At 34.9% G+C, this 20,829-nt stretch overlaps 4 protein-coding genes across 4 annotated transcripts; 2 read left to right on the top strand and 2 right to left on the bottom strand.

Annotated features, from left to right (window-relative positions):
• The first annotated feature begins 219 nt into the window (after positions 1-219).
• On the top strand, positions 220-7,565 carry LOC119193455 (DNA (cytosine-5)-methyltransferase 1-like). The gene is given in 12 exon segments (XM_037447055.1): positions 220-401; positions 496-601; positions 862-1,209; positions 1,212-1,266; positions 1,344-1,498; positions 1,500-1,558; positions 1,648-2,177; positions 2,180-4,653; positions 4,965-5,030; positions 5,032-5,146; positions 5,383-5,564; positions 6,783-7,565. Coding segments are annotated over 12 exon segments (4,242 nt in total). The 5' UTR covers positions 220-330; the 3' UTR covers positions 6,864-7,565.
• LOC115456247 (ESF1 homolog) lies at positions 7,553-10,950 on the bottom strand. Its single transcript, XM_030185236.2, has 8 exons — positions 10,373-10,950; positions 10,141-10,264; positions 9,763-9,865; positions 9,417-9,531; positions 9,046-9,236; positions 8,608-8,815; positions 8,340-8,534; positions 7,553-8,251 (listed from the first exon to the last, which is right to left on the bottom strand). Exons 1-8 carry the CDS (start codon positions 10,815-10,817, stop codon positions 7,572-7,574), a joined length of 2,061 nt encoding a protein of 686 aa, XP_030041096.2. The 5' UTR covers positions 10,818-10,950; the 3' UTR covers positions 7,553-7,571.
• A 306-nt stretch (positions 10,951-11,256) lies between these two features.
• On the top strand, positions 11,257-12,408 carry LOC119193462 (TP53-regulated inhibitor of apoptosis 1-B-like). Its single transcript, XM_037447062.1, has 2 exons — positions 11,257-11,655; positions 12,079-12,408. The coding sequence occupies exons 1-2, from the start codon at positions 11,509-11,511 to the stop codon at positions 12,178-12,180; spliced, it is 249 nt and encodes an 82-aa protein (XP_037302959.1). The 5' UTR covers positions 11,257-11,508; the 3' UTR covers positions 12,181-12,408.
• Positions 12,409-13,162: 754 nt separating this feature from the next.
• Positions 13,163-15,967, bottom strand: LOC115439742 (transcription elongation factor SPT4). Its single transcript, XM_030163722.2, has 4 exons — positions 15,742-15,967; positions 15,398-15,504; positions 14,696-14,751; positions 13,163-13,349 (listed from the first exon to the last, which is right to left on the bottom strand). Exons 1-4 carry the CDS (start codon positions 15,808-15,810, stop codon positions 13,252-13,254), a joined length of 330 nt encoding a protein of 109 aa, XP_030019582.2. The 5' UTR covers positions 15,811-15,967; the 3' UTR covers positions 13,163-13,251.
• Positions 15,968-20,829: the final 4,862 nt, after the last annotated feature.

A 20,829-nucleotide genomic window follows, 5' to 3' on the forward strand; every position in this document is an offset into this window, starting at 1 on the left:
TCTTTTTTTTTTATTTATTACACCTTTGGAGATTAAATTCATAGTTGACAGTCTTGACCAAACTCTTGATCAAAGGTCTTGATTCTTGATATTGACACTTGACAGTTTTGTTTTTGAGAGCAAGTTCGACGAAAAACAACGTTACATACGTAAGATTAGGCAGTATGGTCGTAAGACTATAGCCTGTCATCTAAGGAAGAATAAAAAAAAAGAAAAACAACGTCAACGTTAAGTTTTGGCGCGATTTTTACACAAAGTGCAATTGAATAATAATTTAATGTGATCATGCTAATATAGCGAAAAGAATCTCTTGGAATCGAAATTAGAGAGATGCCTGTGAAGAATCACAATGAGGGTAGCAAACAAAATAAAACTTCGCCTCCGGGCTCTTTTAATAAGGCGTAAGTTGGATTATTTGTAACAGCGCATTAAAAACTTGATGACATTTCTATATAATAGATTGTTGTAAATAACACCATAACTATTATATTGCAGAGGCACAAGGAGATCGGCACGGAACGAAAATCAGTTAAAAATTACAAATATGTTTGCAGTTAAGAGGAGAAATAGTTCTGAGGACGATCAGAATGAAACTAGTAATGTAAGATTTAAGTCAGATGTATAGATACAGCCAAATTTAGATATGTTAAGCATTATACACTAACCCTTCATGTGGTTTCGTCTAATATTATAAGCCTGTATAATATTGAAGATAATTCTTATTTTGATATTGGGCAATGTATTTGTAATCAATTTTAAAAACAAGGCGAGTTGGGACATGGGGTCTTTCATGCATAATATTGTCTCATATTAGTTTCTGGGTCAATTATTGCTAACATACTCATTTTCTTTTATTTACAGAAAAAGCCAAAGCTTGAAAATAAAGATGAAAATTCAATCATATCTTTAAACAATGACTGCATAGAAATAAAAGATAGCAATGATAATGTAAAACTTATTGATCATAAGGAAAATGGCGAGAAAACTAAAAACATGCAAGATGATGAAATCCCAAAAGAAACTGAAGAAAAAATTGGTGTTTTGGTAAATGTGGAGAATGGGAATGTCAATGATGATACAAAAAATGATGCACAAATTATTTCAGAATTACAGCAAAATAAACAAAAAAATCCAGACACTGAGCAATGTGAAATTTGTGGTCAATTTTTGAATAATTCTGACCTTGTTTATTATCAAGGACATCCACAAAGGCAGCTGTGGAGGAATACATAGCGTTAACTAATGACAAACTGGTTTTAGCATCTGGTAAATTTAATACAATGTCTATTTAATTTTTTTTAAAACAGGATTATGTATATCTTAACAGCAAATATGATTTTTAGGTGATGAAGGAGACATTATGGAGCGACCTCAAACTAACATAACTGGTTTTGCCATATTTGATGAACAAGGGCATCTGTGTCCTATAGATGGTGGACTTGTTGAGAATGATATACGTATTTATATGTCAGGTTATTTGAAATCAATTTGCTCTGATTAAGTCAGATATCGATGAAGAATCCATACCTGTCAAGGATGTAGGCCCGATAATTGAGTGGTAAAGCATATAAATTACTTGTCTTATGGAATGCACTAAGAAAATAATAATGGTTCTATAATTTATTTGTTTTTGTAAAAATGTTACAGGTTTATCCATGGGTTTGATGGTGGAGATAGAAATTGTATCACCTTGTCTACCGAATTTGGAGAATACAATCTGCTAAAACCCAGTGAAGCATACACACCTCTCATGAACAATTTGTATGAAAAAATATGGTTGAGTAAAGTAGTTGTTGAATATTTGGAAGAATTTCATTATCTTCAACCAACATATGAAGATTTGCTGGAAGTTGTCCGTAGTTCTTACATACCAGATCTGAATGATAAAAAAATGACAGAAGAGATGCTTCACAAACATGCACAATTTGTTTGTGATCAAGTGGTTAGCTTAGAAGCAGATGAAGATGATGAACCTCTCATTACTTTACCATGTATGAGGGAACTAATCAAATTAATGGGTATCAAATTCGGTAAGCGTAGAATACGCACTAAAATAGACTACAAAAAGGTAGATAAGAAGGCATGGACTAAAGCTACAACCACACCTTTAGTGAGAAAAACATTTGAAAGCTTCTTCACAGATCAACTAGACAAGACAAATCATGAGCTTGTACTGAGACGAAAAGGTGTGGTGTTTGTGAAGCATGTCAATTGCCCGATTGTGGAGAGTGCAATGCCTGTCGTGCTATGGCTAAATTCGGAGGACATGGGCGCACTAAAAAGGCTTGTGTCCGAAGATTGTGTCCAAACATGGCAGTTGAGCAGGCTGAAGATTCTGAACCTGATGATGAAGAAGAATACCAGCAAATGGCGGATAAGAAGCAACAAGACAGAATTGATGATACTGTACCAGTTAAATTGACAGGGTCATGTAGTAAAAAGATTAACTGGGTTGGTGAGCCAGTTAAGGCAGATTCTACAAAGATATATTATGAGAGGGTTGAAATTGATGGTGCCGAATTATGTAATGGTGATTTTGTTATGATTGAAACCTCTCAATCGAATATACCAGCTTTAGTTGCCAGAGTCGTGTACATGTGGAAAGAAACTATCAATCCCAAATCTGGTTATTTTCATGGAGAAGTATTTATTAGGGCCTCAGATACTGTTTTAGGTGAAGTAGGAGATGCGAGGGAAATATTCTTAGGTGATAGGTGCTGCCATGGTGCACCCCTGTCTTCAATTCTAAGAAAAGCTTGTGTTGAGAAAATGGAAATACCAAATGACTGGTTTAGACTTGGTGGTAAAGAAGTAGATGAGAAAAACGTAGAAGATGATGGTAAGACTTACTTCTATAGCAAGTATTACGAGAGGTTTACTGCACGGTTTGAAGATCTACCAGAAAATCCAACTTGTCCTAATCAATTAAGGAAACATCGATTTTGTCCATCATGTGAGCGTAAAACAAGAAGAGATGCGAAAAATATTCCGAAGGTTTCAGGCAAGTTGGTTGACAAGTCAGACATTGTAACAGAAGAAAATAGAACAGAATGGACATTAGTCAGGTGGCAAGATAATGATTATAAGAAAGGTTGCGGCGTATTTTTAAAACCGGGTACATTTAAACTAAAAAACAACTACTTGAATGTCCACTATAGCCAGAAACAGAAATTAGAAAAGGTGGATGAAGATATTTATACCGAATATTACAGAAAAAGTGATAATAATTTGCGCGGTTCCAATATTGACACAGGAGAACCGTTTTGTGTAGGTTTTATCGCTGCCGTTACGGCTATTGGCGATGGGCCCCTTATTGTTCCTCAAGATATCTATTTGAAAGTAAACATATTGTATAGACCTGAAAATACAACTAGTAAATTCCCTCATCATGAAGACATTAATCTGGTTTATTGGAGTAATGAAATAAAAGAAGTGCCCTTCTCTGCAGTAGTAGGTCCTTGTAATTTAATTTACGAAAAGAATGTCCCCAGTCATGAATCACTTCAAGGGTGGCTGGATAGGGACCCAAGCAGATTTTACTTCAGAATGGCATTTGATAAAACTTGTGGTGAATTTGTGGATGTACCCAACTACGCTACGACTGTTGGCCGTACTGACAAAGGCAAAGATAAGGGTAAAGGAAAAGGCAAGTCCAGTAAGGCTACCGAAACCAATGTCCCTAAAGTCGAAGAAGTAAAAGTGAGACCATTGAGAACTTTAGATGTATTCGCTGGTTGTGGAGGCTTATCTGACGGTCTTCATCAAGCAGGAGTTGCAGAGTGTCGATGGGCAGTGGAGAATCTTGAAGCTGCCGCTCACGCGTATTCATTGAATAACAAAAACTGTATAGTCTTTAATGAAGATTGTAACGCTCTATTGAGAGATGCGCTAGCCGGAGCCAGTCATAGTAGTGGAGGATTGCGCCTGCCGCAACAAGGGGAAGTGGAACTATTGTGCGGTGGTCCGCCATGCCAAGGGTTCTCCGGTATGAACAGATTTAACTCGAGGGAGTATTCAAATTTCAAAAATTCCTTGGTTGCCTCGTATTTGTCCTATTGTGATTACTATAGGCCAAAATATTTTATCTTCGAAAATGTCCGAAACTTTGTAGCATTCAAGAAGGGCATGGTTTTGAAATTAACTCTACGTGCCCTGCTGGATATGGGCTATCAATGCACGTTTGGTATTTTGCAAGCTGGTAATTATGGAGTACCACAGACGAGACGTAGGCTGATCATTTTGGCGGCTGCACCTGGCTACAAGTTGCCTTTGTACCCTGAACCTACACATGTTTTCAGTAGACGAGCATGTTCCCTAACTACTACTATAGACGGCAAAAGATTTGTAACAAATATACATTGGGACGAATCGGCTCCGAGAAGGACTTGCACCATTCAAGACGCGATGAGCGATCTGCCCCAAATATGTAACGGCGCTAATAAAATTGAGATCGATTACGGTTCGATGCCAGAAACACACTTCCAACGACGCGTCAGAAGTAGAGACGAGAATACGAAATTACGAGATCATATTTGTAAGAATATGGCACCGCTCATTCAAGCCAGAATTAGTCGAATCCCCACCACGCCCGGTTCAGACTGGCGGGATCTGCCGAATATATCCGTCGCATTGTCCGACGGAACTAAGTGCAAGGTACGAATTAAAAATAGCATTATATGTACTTATGTATATCCACTAGGTTTTGTTCGCGGTGACTATATAATATCTCTCGGTATAAGATTCCCCATGCGTACTTTTTGAGATAAAAAATACCTAGTCTTTACATACGTAAATCTAGGACATAGTCTATCTGTGTGCCAAATATCATCCAAATCTGTGCAGCAGTTGCTGTGATTAATTTTAATCACAAACAAAAATCTGTTCAAGCCAATGAATTTTCTAAATACGAAGTATCTATCAAATGTTATTGAAATTATTTTTGTAAATTTATAATTTGTTAACAGGTGTTGCAATACCGGTACGACGACAAGAGGAACGGTCGCTCTCCTAGCGGTGCGCTGCGCGGCGTTGTGCGCATGCGCAGCGGGCAAGCCGTGCTCGGCGCAGGACAAGCAGGAGAATACTCTCATACCATGGTGTCTGCCGCACACCGGCAACCGACATAATAACTGGGCTGGTCTTTACGGTATACAATTTCTTTATAATTATTTTTAACCTCTTGTATATACCCTTTTCATAAGACTGGTTAAATTCCTCTGACTTTTTTAAATGTTCGTGACCAGAGGTAATAACTAAAAATTCTGGTACTACTTGTTTAATTTCCAATATTGCTATAAAAATCTTGTCACGACACATAAACACAAGCAATCAATGTGTTCTATATCTATACCTATATTGTATGTATATCTATATTATTGTCAGGTCGCGTGTCTTGGGACGGATACTTCAGCACGACGGTGACGGACCCTGAGCCGATGGGCAAGCAGGGCCGTGTCCTGCACCCTGAGCAAAACCGCGTGGTGTCGGTGCGAGAGTGCGCGCGCTCGCAGGGCTTCCGCGACACGTACGTGTTCGCCGGCTCCGTCCTCGACAAACATCGACAGGTATGCACATAATAATCTATACTATTATATAAAGCTGAAGAGTTTGTTTGTTTGTTTGAACGCGCTAATCTCAGGAACTACCGGTTCAAACTGAAAAATTCTTTTTGTGTCGGATAGCCCTTTGTTCGTGGAGTGCTATAGGCTATATATCATCACGCTATGACCAATAGGAGCGGAGCAGTAATGGCTATCTCAGGAACTATCAGTTCAAACTGAAAAAATATTTTTGTGTTGGATAGCTCTTTGTTCCTGGAGTGCTATAGGCTATATATCATCACGCTATGACCAATAGGAGCGGAGCAGTAATGGCTATCTCAGGAACTATCAGTTCAAACTGAAAAATTATTTTTGTGTTGGATAGCTCTTTGTTCCTGGAGTGCTATAGGCTATATATCATCACGCTATGACCAATAGGAGCGGAGCAGTAATGGCTATCTCAGGAACTATCAGTTCAAACTGAAAAATTCTTTTGTGTTGGATAGCTCTTTGTTCCTGGAGTGCTATAGGCTATATATCATCACGCTATGACCAATAGGAGCGGAGCAGTAATGGCTATCTCAGGAACTATCAGTTCAAACTGAAAAATTCTTTTTGTGTTGGATAGCTCTTTGTTCCTGGAGTGCTATAGGCTATATATCATCACGCTGTGACCAATAGGAGCGGAGCAGTAATGGCTATCTCAGGAACTATCAGTTCAAACTGAAAAATTCTTTTTGTCTTGGATAGCTCTTTGTTCCTGTAGTGCCATAGGCTATATATCATCACGCTATGACCAATAGGAGCGGAGCAGTAATGAAACATGTTGCAAAAACGGGGAAAATTTATAAGTTTTGAGAGCTTCCGTTGCGTAAACGGTTAAAGTTATGCAACAATGATGTATGACGGGATTGTTCCTCTTGAAAAGTTCTACAAAAATATATTATAAAACAAAGTCCCCCGCTGAAAACTTTAGCCCGAAAAACTTTATAACGCGGGCGGAGCCGCGGGCAAAAGCTAGTATAATATAATGATTTTTATGTGCATCATGTAGGCGTGCAATTATTTGTGTCATACGTTTTCTGTATATAAATATATCTATATATTTTCTTGCATATAATTTACTAAAATATTAATATTTAGAAAATTGAGAAAATCTTTTAATTGTACCGAGAATTCAGATACATTATATTGGTAAAAGCATTGGTGAGTCCTTTATATAAATACTAGTATTTATTTCAGGTTGGGAATGCAGTGCCGCCGCCCCTCGGAGCAGCGTTAGGTAGAGAAATAAAGAAAGCGTTGACAGCGAGTCCTTCATAACCGAGTATTGAAGTGTTTACGCTCATTTCACTAATCTCAAATACCTAAAATATAATATAGGGCTTTAAGGTGCAGTCTTTCTTAACATAACAATGCAGTTTACCAACAGTTGTTATTAAAGTTAAGATTCCAATTTCGTATTACGTAATGTTGTAAATAACAAAATTAAACAAAATACAAAAGAAAAGCAAGTTAAAAATAATTATTTCTATTTGTTAACTGAAAGCTGTTACTTGTTACACTAAAGTTTTTTTACACTAACGACCGGTTTAAATATCTTTTTCGATCGATCGCGAGAATGGACCAATCAGAATAAACTTTTTGTGACATCCTTCCAATGACATTCGATTGGTTTATTTTCGGGATCGGATGCAGATTAAGATTGAGATCGTATATTATGTAATGTTGAAATGCTATGGTTGATGGTAACAAAACTACAGCCTTAGGGTTTAGAAGATTAAACATTTGACATCTCGACTATTGTTACTTTACAATATAGGTTACATTTACGATAATTTACATATAGATTATAGATAATAGAGTGATAAAACTATGTAATCGTTATTAAGTATAAACAGTGCTTTTATATTGTTTTATATAGCATCATTAAATATATAAATAGTTGTTTTATTTTATATTCATAAGGACGTAATGTGCGTGTGATAAAAGTGGTCTTCAAAAATAAAATATTTATAAACAAAACCAATTTTATTTCTTAATAATATTACCAGTTTTTCGTTTAACATTTTTCACTAACAAGCTTAGTTCAGCGTCCTCTTTAGATTTCTTAGATTTATGCTCTGTTTCTATATCGGTATCAGTAGGTCGCCGTTTTAACTTTTCGTGAATAAGTTTTTCCATATTTTTCGTTTTCTTATAGTTTGGATCACTAGGATCGATGTTGTAAAGATGAGAATTATATAGTGCAGAAAACCGTTCGTCATTTAAATTTATTTCAAAATCTGGCGTGGCTTGTTTCTGTTCCTTCATCTTTTCTTTTAATTTCTTTTTCCTCTTTGACTTCTTTGTGTCATTTTCTGCTTCTTGTATCTTCTTCAAACTGAAATGAGCTTTACCATCGTCATCGTCGTCCAACAATAACTCTAATTCTGCTTTTCTTTTCTCTTCATTCTCATCTATGTTTTCGTTGGCAATGTCGTTATCTATATAGCCTTTTGATTTACCTTTCTTGAATTCAGGTTTATTAAATTCTTCAGCAAAGTAAGGATCATTCATGTCAATGTCTGAAGGTATATCATCATCTGACATATTTCCTTCCGATTCATCAGACTTGCCTTGCTCTTGTTTCAATTTATTAATTTTTTTCTGCTTCTTTTTCTCTTTTCGTTTCTTCAACAACTTTTCAAATGGAGTTAATTCTGTGTTATCTAAAATAATATGTATGATTGTAATTAATATAGTTATGTAGTGGGAGAAGTTTATTGTGAATTATTGGCAAGAGTAACAATAACAAACCTTCAGTAAGTTTCTTTTTGACCAACTCTTCTGCTTTATCTTTAACACCAAGGCCCCAAGTTATTTCCATTTCCATATCTTTATTGCTTTTCTTATCTTCTTTTGTTTCAATGTCTTGTAATATTTTTTTATATTTCTGTATAGGATCCTCGTCATTTTCCTGTTGAGTACCTTCATCTGCTGAATTATTTTCTTCTGCAAACAAAAAAATAATTGTGTAAGAAATGAATAATTAACTACATTTTAAAGATAATGAAATATTTGATACCTTCACTTTCACTGCTTGAGGCTAAATAGTCTTTAAGATCAAGATCGTCAATTTTTCCATCAAGAGCACTTTTAATAACTTCAGCGCGGTTGGGATTAGTGGCATCCCACGTCAATTCTACTTTAGCTTGCTGTAGCGCGGTTGTAGTGAACAATCGTGGTCTGTACTTTGTCAAATCCGGAAGTTTCGTACATTCTTCACGAGGCGCCTAGAACAAAAGATGTGATCATGCTTTATAGGCAGTGCAAGAATTGCACCCACAATTCTTTTGTGGGTGGTTGACACTTGTCAAGAGGAGTCAAATGGTGGTAAGTACACCATTCTAATCTCGACTCATGTTGACTCTCATGTATTATATATTCATTTATGATTAACAATGTTACATTGAATACTTTCACTAATAATTAAAGTTGATGTTTGCCAAAATTTCTACTATACCTGGTCAAAAGTGACATCATCAGGTATAAATCTCATGTCTAGCCTTGTAGCGCTGCTCTCGTATTCCATTCCATCACATTCAGTGTATAACTTATCAGCAGTTGCCACAGAATCACACTCCACAACAGCATAGTAGTATTTCAATCTGTTTAACTGATACCGACGCAGTTTCTCCATGTGGTATGCAGAACCTAAATGGAATTATAATTTTTAATTTACTAATTATATTCTTATATACTGAATTGATTCTTTACCAAAATAATATGACAATATTCATTCATTAGAGTCCAATTATAGCTTTTATGATAGTTACATATTGACTTATGGCCATGGCTATTTATTTTCTAATAAATAATTAATGTCTCAATTACCTTCTTCATTTCCACCATTATCATCTAAATCATCAACTTTCTCTTCAGTCAGTTCAATGGGGCCACGGACTTCTTCCTCTTGCATTCTCTTCAAACCATACTCTGATGGATAAATCTAAAATAACATTAAAAACATTATATATTTATATGACTATATTTAAACTTTTTTTGTAAAACAATATGTATAATTTAGAGATGACAAATGGTGAATATTGGTCATAGTATACAATCCTTTCACTCATATGCTGTACTACCACAAAATAAGTAACAATTTCCCTGTAATGCGCAATATGTTTAGTATATAACAATTTATTTAGAAAAAAATATAAGAATCTAAAACACTTACAGTAATTTTGTGTATGACACCACCAGGTGGAACAAAAGAGTTCAATAAAACCATTACATCTGATGCTTTAATGTTGTCCCAATCCATATTACAGATAGCAATCCTAAAAATTTGACAGAGCTTTTAATTTGAACTAGTACCCAAAATAGGCACATCAATAAATTTTACAAAATTTTTAAGTATGGCCAGTTCTTATTATCCGCAAAATCTTTAATTGCTCCAAAAAACAATTAACGGTTACAAAAAAAAGGGAAAGCTTATAAATTAAATTAGGGTTTTCTCAAGTAGAATCATTCCAGTCAGATATTTAATATTATATTTATTTATAAAATGTGTTACATTGTTCAGGTTACTAAGTACAGCTAAATGCAATGATACCTTCGTGTTGACTCATCAGTAGTGTCTGCATCGGCATCTAACTCTCCCCACTCATGTTCAAGTTCACTGTCTTCCTCCTCCTCAGTGGTTTCCTCATCTGATGAGCTGTCCGTTTGCAACAAACCTTAAAATTTTGTAAATTAATATTCAAATATAGTAGGAAATAAAGTATGTAATAAATTATTGTTTTGCCCTATTAAACCACAAAAAATCTTAGCTATAATACACTTACCTTCACCTCTAGCATAATCAATGTCTAAGTCATACAATCTAGATTTTGTTTTTTCATCCAATTTTCCCCGCTCTAATTTATCATTCTCGAACTTAACGGCCTCCGACTTATTATCTAGTTTTTCGTCTTCTTCATCTTTCGGCCTCTTTACGAATCGACCAGGTGTTTCCTCTGACTCTTCTTCATCTTCTTGAATCTGTTCCTCAGCACCACTGTCATCTTCGGATTCGTCCAGTTCATAATATTTTCGTAAATTTTCTGTTGACGTTTCGTTCACTGGTCGGCCTCGTTTGTCAACCGTGTATTTAACTTTAAACTTCGAGTCATTAAACATAGACTGAAACCTTTTATCGATTTTAACTTTCCGTTCATGTTTGGGTATTTGTTTGTAGCGCGGGTCGTTGAGATATTTTGCGAAACGAGTATCTTTTAATATATCACTCATGGTACATTATTTAATTATTTATCTGATATATAATAAACTTTATATAGATACTTAAAAAGAAAGAACAATATTCTTTAAAGTTCAACACGACTGCATAAACATCAGAACAAACATAACCTCAAAACTTTTATAATTTCTTTCAAGTTTAAAAAAAAATTGCAAAGGAATCTATATTTACACAGATTGGAGCTAGTTTGGTATTTTTCTTTATAATTTCCCTTCTCTAAATTATTTAAAAAGAATTTTTTAAACGTATAATACTCTCAAATATATATTGGAATATAATAAAGTTGTGTACCTATTGGCAAAAAATAATCAAGTTTTAATTCGTAACTACAAAAAATATATTATTTTAGATATACGGATAATCGATATTCCTTAGCTCGACGGCGACTAAATGAAATAAAAGACTATTGTCATTGAATCTGTCATTTTAAAGAGGATAGCCACAATCTCTTTGGCCACAATCTAAAAATTGTATTGAATTGATAAGTTTGGAAAAGGTTATCTTTTTCATTTTTGATAACTAATCGATTTTATCTTATCATAACAACAGCCGGTACATGAAAATTGGAACTCCGTAATATAAATTACTTAATATTAAAGTTTGCACGAAGATGCAGTTTGGATTCTAAATGTAATAAAAGTCCCATATTTGCGTGATACCGGAATAGCACCTAAATATAAAAAAATGAATAGCATTGGAGAAGAATGCACTGATTTGAAGAAAAAATATGATGACTGCTTTAACACTTGGTTTTCTGAGAAATTCTTAAAGGGTGACCATGATGATTCTATGTGCTCTAGTATCTTCCGAATTTATCAAGAATGTGTTAAGGTACCTATTGATTCCATACTAATCATTTTGGCAAAGAAATTCTCTGTGTACACAGAGAGAAGTCATATTTAAATTATTTTGTGTCAGAAAAAAGAAACTAGTAACAGTTATAACCCACATGGTATGAATTGGTATTCAAATGTTCAATGATAAAATTGTTGCACCTTCTGAAAGCTAATTAGTTTCTGCAATGTTTGTTGGAAATTTCTGTAAATTGTGCTTGTATAGCTAGACAAAGTTAGATATAATAGAAGAATTTTAATAATAATTCTTTTAAAATGTGAACAAAGTACCTTTTACCCAAACATATTCAAGCAGATAATGTTGTATTGTACTATACCTAATATATAGTACTAAAAAAAATATTATTCAGAGATCTCTAATGTTTTTCTGTTTGTGGTATATTTTTATAATTTATTTCAGAATGCAATGAAACAACAAAATATAGACTTCAAAGAGATTGATAAGGATATACTGGGCACCGAAAATGAATTCAAAGCACCACCACAAGAAGGCACCAGTTGACAGAGTTCAAACTTTATGTGCTTGTTCAACCCAGTGACATGCTGGCAAATCATGCATGGAAATAGTTTTGTTAAACAGGACAAGATATTAGAGTTTAGAAGAGACAACAATGGCATGAAACAGTGCAAGGATATAGATGAATGTAAATATTAAATAACCTTATGAAATCATTAGGATTTCACCATATATTTCTGTTGCAATAAATAGTACCTGGCAATTTTGTTGTAACTTTTTTGTGTCTCATTTATTTTTAAACTTAGTTTCAGACAAATTTGTGTTTAATCTTATGATAGTAGGAATAGAAAAATTGTTCCCAACTTATTATTAGTTATGGAAAACTGGGCTGTTTTAAAAAGGAAGTAACAAGTACATAATAAAAAGAGTTTTATATATTTACCCAAAAACCATAAGTCATAGTGAAGCAATGTCCTCAGAAAAGATTTTTACACCCTCTTATACATACTTTTTGTGTTAGTATAACCTCAGTTTATTGAATTAGAGCTTTCCACGTGTGTTGGCAAAACCCATGCTATAATGGTACATGGGACCACAGGAAACTTAGTGGAAGTAATAATAATAATATCAGCCCTGTATTATATACTTGTCCACCTCTGAGCACGGGCCTCTACTACTGAGAGGGATTAGGCCTTAGTCCACCACGCTGCCTAGTGCGGATTGGTAGACTTCACACACCTTCAAAAATTCCTGTGGAGAACTTCTCAGATGTGCAGGTTTCCTCACAATGTTTTCCTTCACCGTTAAAGCGCATGGTAAATTCACAAATATTATACACATGGTTTTTTAGAAAAGTCAGAGGTGTGTGCCCTTGGGATTTTAACCTACAGATATTCGTCTTGGCAGTCCGTTCCACACCCAACTAGGCTATAGTCGCTTTCAGTGGAAGTACTCTACCTTTCATCCCATTTGTTTTGTTATTTGTACTGCATCCAACAAACAACATAGTAAATAAGAATACTAATTCAATTAATATATACTTTATAAAATAACAGTCAGATTTTTATTTATAGTTAGTTATGATAAAATATTTATTTTTGGCTGGTGTCCCTTGATCTATATACACATATCCACGGGCTTCTTCATTTCACGTATAACTCCAGCTGGTAATCTGCCTGACACTGATATTGCATATACGCCTTTTGTAAACCTACCTGAAAATAAATAACAAAATAAGTTTGTTTATTTTATACAAGCATTATGAAGTGGTTATCATTATATTTTATGGTTAAGTGTTCAATTTTTAAAGCTTGTAATGTAAACTTTACCTAGATCAGGATTATATTATAAGGCATGGAGAGCCGCATTGAGAAATATTTTGTTGACAATATTATACTGTTGCATTTTACACTTTGATTATGGCCCACTAATTTTTTTTATGTGTGGATAATGCACTATAACAAGTGTTTGAATAACCTATCTAAGACTGTATCACACTCTTGTGTTACTTAGCCAAACATTGGTGCAGGACTACATACTCCATGCATAGTATTAAAATAATAAGTGATAATACATATAATAGAGGCTGCACAGAAAAAGAATTAGAGCTTTGGTCAACCATTTCATATGATCAATGACAACATTAGTATGTACACTCCAATTCATAGTATCCATTCCTTCTCAATAGAGATTACAATTACTCAGAGATGTAAAAAATAGTTTAGTAAAAGTATTTAAATACACAATACAAATGCATTGTTACTTTACTATTTAAAGTAGAAATACAAAATAGATTTTAAATAAAAGTATTTAAATACAAAATGCAAAATACGTTATTTCAAAATAGGTTTTCCAAATAAAATAATATGTACTTATTTAACTGATTTTAATACTAGTGTTTGTTCAAAGGGTTCATCTTTCATGTTAAGTCATGGGGCCTCATAATCATTCCACTGAATGAAAAAAATCATTCAACAGGTCCAGAACTTGGTAAGCAGGTATTACATTTAAGGAAGAGTTTTTTTACATTTGGATATCTGTTTAAGGATTCTAAAGCATTGTCTTCATCTTTTAAATATTGTAGTGTTTCCAGATCTAATGTAGTCATCGCCATTAATCTCCAATTTGTTAGACGCGCAATATTGGCATAATATTGTTCTTGGTGACAATGATGACAACATTAAGGATCACAATCAGTGCATTCATAATTAAACTATTTTGAATTTAAAGAATGAAAAATAAATTTAAAATGTAACAAAACTATTTTGTATCTTACAAATACAAAATATTTATAAAAAGTATTTCAAATAAAATTCTAAATATTTTTCGAAAAAAGTATTTCAAATATAAAATAAAAATAGGTATTTTGCATTTTGTATTTGTATTTAAAATACATATAGTTCAAATAATTCACATCTCTGCAATTACTAAAATCTCTATAACTTTGTTGGCAATGCTGATACTAACAGCCAAAGGCTTAGTAAGTTACTATCAATGGAGCTTTGTGGCTGATTACCATTAAAGTAAATAACAGGCTGATTTTTGTACTTGGATTACTTACTTATGCGTTGCCATTTGCATACCCAACTGTCTTCTGGGCTCATTACTGCAATCATTCTGTAAGTAAAGGAAACAAATGTAATTATAGCAGCATATCTGGTGAGGTCTAGGTCTTTTATAAAGAATCTAAACCTTAAGGTGATGTTCTTATACCTGATGCAAGACCAACTTGGGGAAAATGTTTTAAAATCCTTACTTTTTTGGTTTATTACGTTCCCGACATTTTTTAGGGTAATGCCAGTTTAAACAGCATTCAATGCACTTGGATTCATTTATACTTGATTTAAGTGACTATAAATTTAAATGTGAACAAACTATTCTCCTCTTTGTAATATTATGGTTTACACTGTTTGTGGTTATGTTGCAGATATCAAATAATAATAATAGATATAGAACAATCAAAGTTATACTTTGAGATATCTTGAGCCTTGTAACCAACAAACAATTAACTTTTTCTAAAAATAATACTTGAAAACAAGTCACTATATTCATTTACATTTTGTTTTTCTTGCTCTTAATGTGGCATAAATTCAATTTGACAATAATTCTATTTGGAGAAATACTATATAGTAATCACTGAAACAATATAAATACTTAAAGTAATATATAAGCTAACAAATCAACAGGAATAGACAACTTTAATTATATGACCACTATCTATCTATTATTGAAAGCTTCAAAACCATACTTCATTCCACCTTACCCATCAAAATTGTTGCTAGTGCAGTCGTAAACATTGTCTTTATTGTTTTTCATGCGTAAGAATTCATCGCAATTATCACATCCATCATATTCGAACTGATCGAAAGTCTGAAAACCATAAAGTATTTAATATGAATACCACGTAACGGTGTTGTTCCAAGTGGAGAGTTGAGACATGAAGTTTAAGTCTAAGTTACTGCATTGTTTGCACTGCAAATTACACTATTGCAATTATTGGTACGTGAGGTAGTGTTAGTTTCTACTTATTTTCATCTGAAATTTACATGGCTACAGTTTATATGCGATGATTATCATTTTAAACTGAAATATTTTAATAAAACTTACTTTTATTAGTGAGCAAACTAAGCATGCTCGCAAACCTCTCAGATCTTTTGGCACGGTGTCTAGTGACATGATCAATATATTTTTAAAGTCACACGAATTTAATATGGACTCTCCTGAGACACAATAATAGTATTAACCAAATGTTTTCTTCGATTTTGTTTAAATAATATCTGAAGACTGAGCACAACTCACGTTTAATGACAATCATGACAATTGAATGACAAATGACATATTTTGACGATCAGGGTTCTCAATTTTGGGTTTTCCCCCTAAATTTACGGGGAGAGTAAGTGAGTGATGCGACTTTTTTTAGGCGCGAAATTTTTAGGTCTATTTTTGGATAGCTTTTTCACAAAATATTTATTTTTGCAATCACATATTTGTTGACCAAGCGATTAAGTGACATCTAGTTACTCGTTACCAAGAATTAGGAGTTAAAATTTTTCGGTGTTAATAAAAAATACCATTTTATGTTTTAAGTTTCAAGTGACATCTAGTACAATTTCTCGTTACTAAGAATTAGGAGTTAATATTTTTCGGAGTTGATAACCCGATGATTGTCATTTTTTAAAATTATTTATTACGGCTCTGGAAACAAGTTCATTGAGCCTGTCTAATAGACTTTTTTTTTTCGCGGAGAAAGTGCCTTATTACTACCGACCAGCCTTCGTGGGGGGCCACTGAGCGGCTATGCTGGGGTAACCGTGCCTTACGGCCCGGCGTTGAGCCGCCCGGATTTGATGGTGACCTTCGGGCGACCGCCGGGCCGAGTCCCTATATACAACTTAACCTATGCACGGTCTACCAGCTAAAACTCCGCGGTGGCCCTCTTCGGCGCATTAGGGACGGCTGCGGGCTTCCTCTGACGCTGAAGTGTCTAGTCTGCGACCGCAGCCGGTTCTGTGCGGTGCCGCCTTGCGGCCCGTCTCCTATTTGGGGCTCAGAAACGGCAGTGTGAGGCCAACAGTACACTGCCGTCCATCCCGGGGTCAACCGAAAGCTGTGCAAAATGCACAAAGTGGCACTAGGGCGGACAGCCCCCTGCTGCCCGCCGACGACCCCCTTCGTGGCCCCTATTAGTCGCCTCTTACGACAGGCAGGGGATACCGTGGTGGAATTCTCCAAACGCCCCCATTCCACAGGGCGGCTGTCTAATAGCTGCATTAGAGTCAGTTGTCAATCATAAAGAAATGATTGTACTATATGGAATATTTTATTTTATTTGACTGCCTCGGTGGCGTAGTTGTATTGCATGTCCGGTACAATAGCGCTCTGAGGTCCTGGGTTCGAATCCCGGTCGGGCAAAGTGATATTTGGGTTTTTCTGCTCAGTATCAGCCCGGAGTCTGGAATTTGTGCTCGATATGGTGATAGGCTCTCCCCCTATCACATCATGGGACGGAACATACTTGGCGAAAAGTGGGTGCCCTAGTTGCGCCTCTGCATACCCCTTCGGGGATAAATGCGTGATGTTATGTATGTATGGAATATTTTAGGATATTTCTTTGGTACTGATGTGTGCATTGCTACTAACCGGGACCCTTTGCACCGCGATTTGCTTATATATTGTGGTCATTGTAACACTTAACATATATTCAAATTAACGTGTAATCTCAATAAATCTAACGTGCACTCTCAGAACACCAAAAATATATATTTTTAAAATAATTAATGCAAAAGCTAAATGAGTTAGGACCACCATCTATCCAAAGAGATTACATATAACCACTTTTACTGTTACTGATAAATATTTAGTTAAGTACCTACAGCACCTTTTGGCAATTTCCAGTGGTGCAGTGGTGCAGCAGCGAACATTTTAGATATTCGATAAACATTCCACAGTGTGGACTCTCTCTACTGCATTTATTATTGCGTTAATATGATAACGAATAGTTTCATCAGTTTATTTGTTATTAGTTATTAGTCATTGTTTTCAACTTATTTCGATAAAATGGTGCGGGTTATTAGTAAGGGTTATTATTCGATTAGTGTACTAATAGATCTGTGAATGAACGACTGATATGACAGGTCAGCTTGAGGGTCTCGCGCTGACGTCATGCGGACCAGCTGCGCTCTGCGTGCGTGTGCTGCGGGTCTAGTCCCTGGAAATCAGCCTTTATAGATACTGCGTAGTAAATTCAATTATTCACTGAATCTTCAATTTTAATTACTATTATAATGCGCAATACCGTTGCGACTTCTAACATGTCGTAAGAACTAATGACACGTATCTATCTAAATACAACTTATTAGATACGGTGTAGGTGATGTCCGCGGTTACGCCCGCGTGAATAGGCTTTCCCGCTATACCTAAGTTTTTAAATAACTGCAATGACCTTTGACTGCAGTGCTAGTTAAAAAAAAAACAAATATTTTTTTTTAATTATTTCCCACCAGTAAATCCAGGACATGGTCACAGAAATGATAACTGAGTCTACTCCAACGCGTGAGCTTTCTACCGAATCCGACATTATTTGCGCTGATTTACACATAAGTGCTGTTTATGTTAATTTTGACCACTTACCGTCTAAGATTAGGCTTATTGTTAAAGAGTTGGAAACTATTGTCTGTCATCGTCATCCGTTGCAATATTATTTTTAGGGGATGATTTTAACTTCACCCCGCAACAAACGGGATAGACCAAGACACATCAAATATTATCCCATTGATTTACAAAATACTGATATCAAATTGGTGGCTGAACTCCCCCAAACCCAATTACCGAAATGGTGACGTTGCATTTCATTACATTGAGAGGGACTCCGTAATGTCGCTCGAAAATTTGGATGATACGGTCACAGTCCTATATTGAATAATTTAAGATGCGATTGATAAATATATACCAATGTCTTATAGTAGTCATATTTGATATCTAAATTGGTACTCTCATCAAAACAATAAGGAAAAGATGAAACACACACAAACATACGCATTTAATCCGATAAAGGGCAGGCAAAGGCGCAACTAGTGCACCCACTTTCCGCCGTGTGTACTCCGTCCCATGATGTGATAGGGAGCTAGCCTAACGCCAAATCCAACTCTGGGCTGATACAGAGGAGAAAAACCCAATATCACTTTGCCCGACCCGGGAATCGAACCCGAGACCTCAGCACTACGGTTGTACCGTAATACCGCTTTACGAGTACGACTACCGCGCCGAGTTCCTGGGTTGGTTTCCCGGGTCGGGCCTAAAATGATTGTGACTGAGAAACGAACCGTAATACAATTACGACACCAAGGCAGTCATTACAACATAAGTTATTATACAAACATGAAAAAAATAAAATACAATACTAACCCTGAATATTTTAACCCACTGCTGCGCACGCACCTTCTTTGGTGAACATGATCGTAGCCTTATTATAAAAGGCACTTAGTATAAGTCAATTGTGGCTACAAACTATATCGTCAATAGGCATTTATTGTAATTTTTCGAATATTAAAATTAAATAGATAGGTTCAGGGGCCTTATATTTACGAAGGCTAACCCATCCTTTTAAAATTACGCGCGTTAATAGAAGGACACCTTTGATAGTCGTATAGGTATATAGGTGTTTATTTACTCTTTTACAGCTATCAAAGCTGTCTTTCCTGTCGATTAAAACACTCGGAATTGTAAAAACACGGATAGCCGTTGATAGAATAGAGCACCCAAACCTTACCTTTTAATACACACGTGGAGACAGCACACACCAAATTTGGATTGGTAAATATTATGTTTTGTATTAATTTACTTTTCATAGGTCTTTTCAATCGCATTACACCCTATATAAAACCATATATTTTAATATACAACCAATTTATTATCGCTTGAATAATTTATTGAGTTAAAATGAACCAAGCAAAAGGCGAATTTAAAGCGGTCGTTGAATCAACATCTGATTCAAAATATATAAAATATGTGCCTTTCAAGAATAAATTTAAATAGCTTCAACCGAAATAAGATTACTTTAAATTTTAAATAAGTATGTTTTATTCTAAGCAACTACATTATACGGCGTTAATGTGTTGTTTATTCCTTTTAAAAGTATTCCAAATCTCTAAAAGCGATCAATAATTATACATCAACAAACCTTTAAATTAAACTATTTACGAATTTTATCGCGGTTTTATTAATATTTTACTTTTCTCCCGACGTTTATAAAATGTAGGTAGATATTGTAACTCTGACTTTGCGGATAAATAACACCTCAGTCCCCCCCGTGACCATGAAGCCTGCAAAGTCTTCGAAACGTCGGGAGAAAAGTAAAATATTAAAACCGCGATAAAATTCGTAAAATAGTTTAATTTAAATGTCTAACATTCGCGTAAACTTAAGAAATCATTATCAACAAACCTATTCACGTACACTCCTACACAAAACATCATTTCGCGTGTGCAAATATAAAGAAAGGTATAATAATACTTTTTAACGGGTTCATTTCGGCTATTTCAAGTTAAGTATTCGTTTTAGAGTCGCGTTCAGACACAACATTTGTATAAAGAGCCAAAATGCATACCACGACCGTAATCCTTTATGGCCTTTAAAATGAGATTTTATTTTAGTCGTTTCTTTAAATTCAATGCGAAGCGAGTCGGTTTTAGTAATTTCGTATCACTTTGTGTGTATTGTAATGTGTAAATGGCCCCGAGAGCTTGCAAATGGTGTTAAAATAAAACCAAAGCGAAACGTTCGAACAATGTTCATTGAGTATTCGGTTTAAAACGCCCTTCATTATTTCAGGAATATTTTTAATACATTTTAAAATAATGTTTTATTTACAATAGGTAGGTATGTTTAAAGCAGGTGTACGTATAAGAAGAAAATATGTTAGCTATTGATGTTTATCTATATCGTCATAATTATCTAATTAACAATAAGATTCATATTGATACAAGACGAGGGGCTCTATTCCGTCGATGGGGGCGTATCTGTCTTCTGTAAGTACAGGCGTTCTAATCGAAGGGTAGCTTTAATAGCCTTATAGGCAATAGAGAGCTTATAGAAAAAGTCCTTTTTTATTTATAGCCTCTTGAACTTATAGCCTTTTTTTATCCGTGTATCCACTCATATTCATGTATTAGTAACTGTGTCTAAACTCCGCCGCCG

The sequence above is a fragment of the Manduca sexta genome, unplaced genomic scaffold, assembly GCF_014839805.1.
Source record: "Manduca sexta isolate Smith_Timp_Sample1 unplaced genomic scaffold, JHU_Msex_v1.0 HiC_scaffold_56, whole genome shotgun sequence".
In the NCBI taxonomy this organism is placed as follows: Eukaryota; Metazoa; Arthropoda; class Insecta; order Lepidoptera; family Sphingidae; genus Manduca; species Manduca sexta.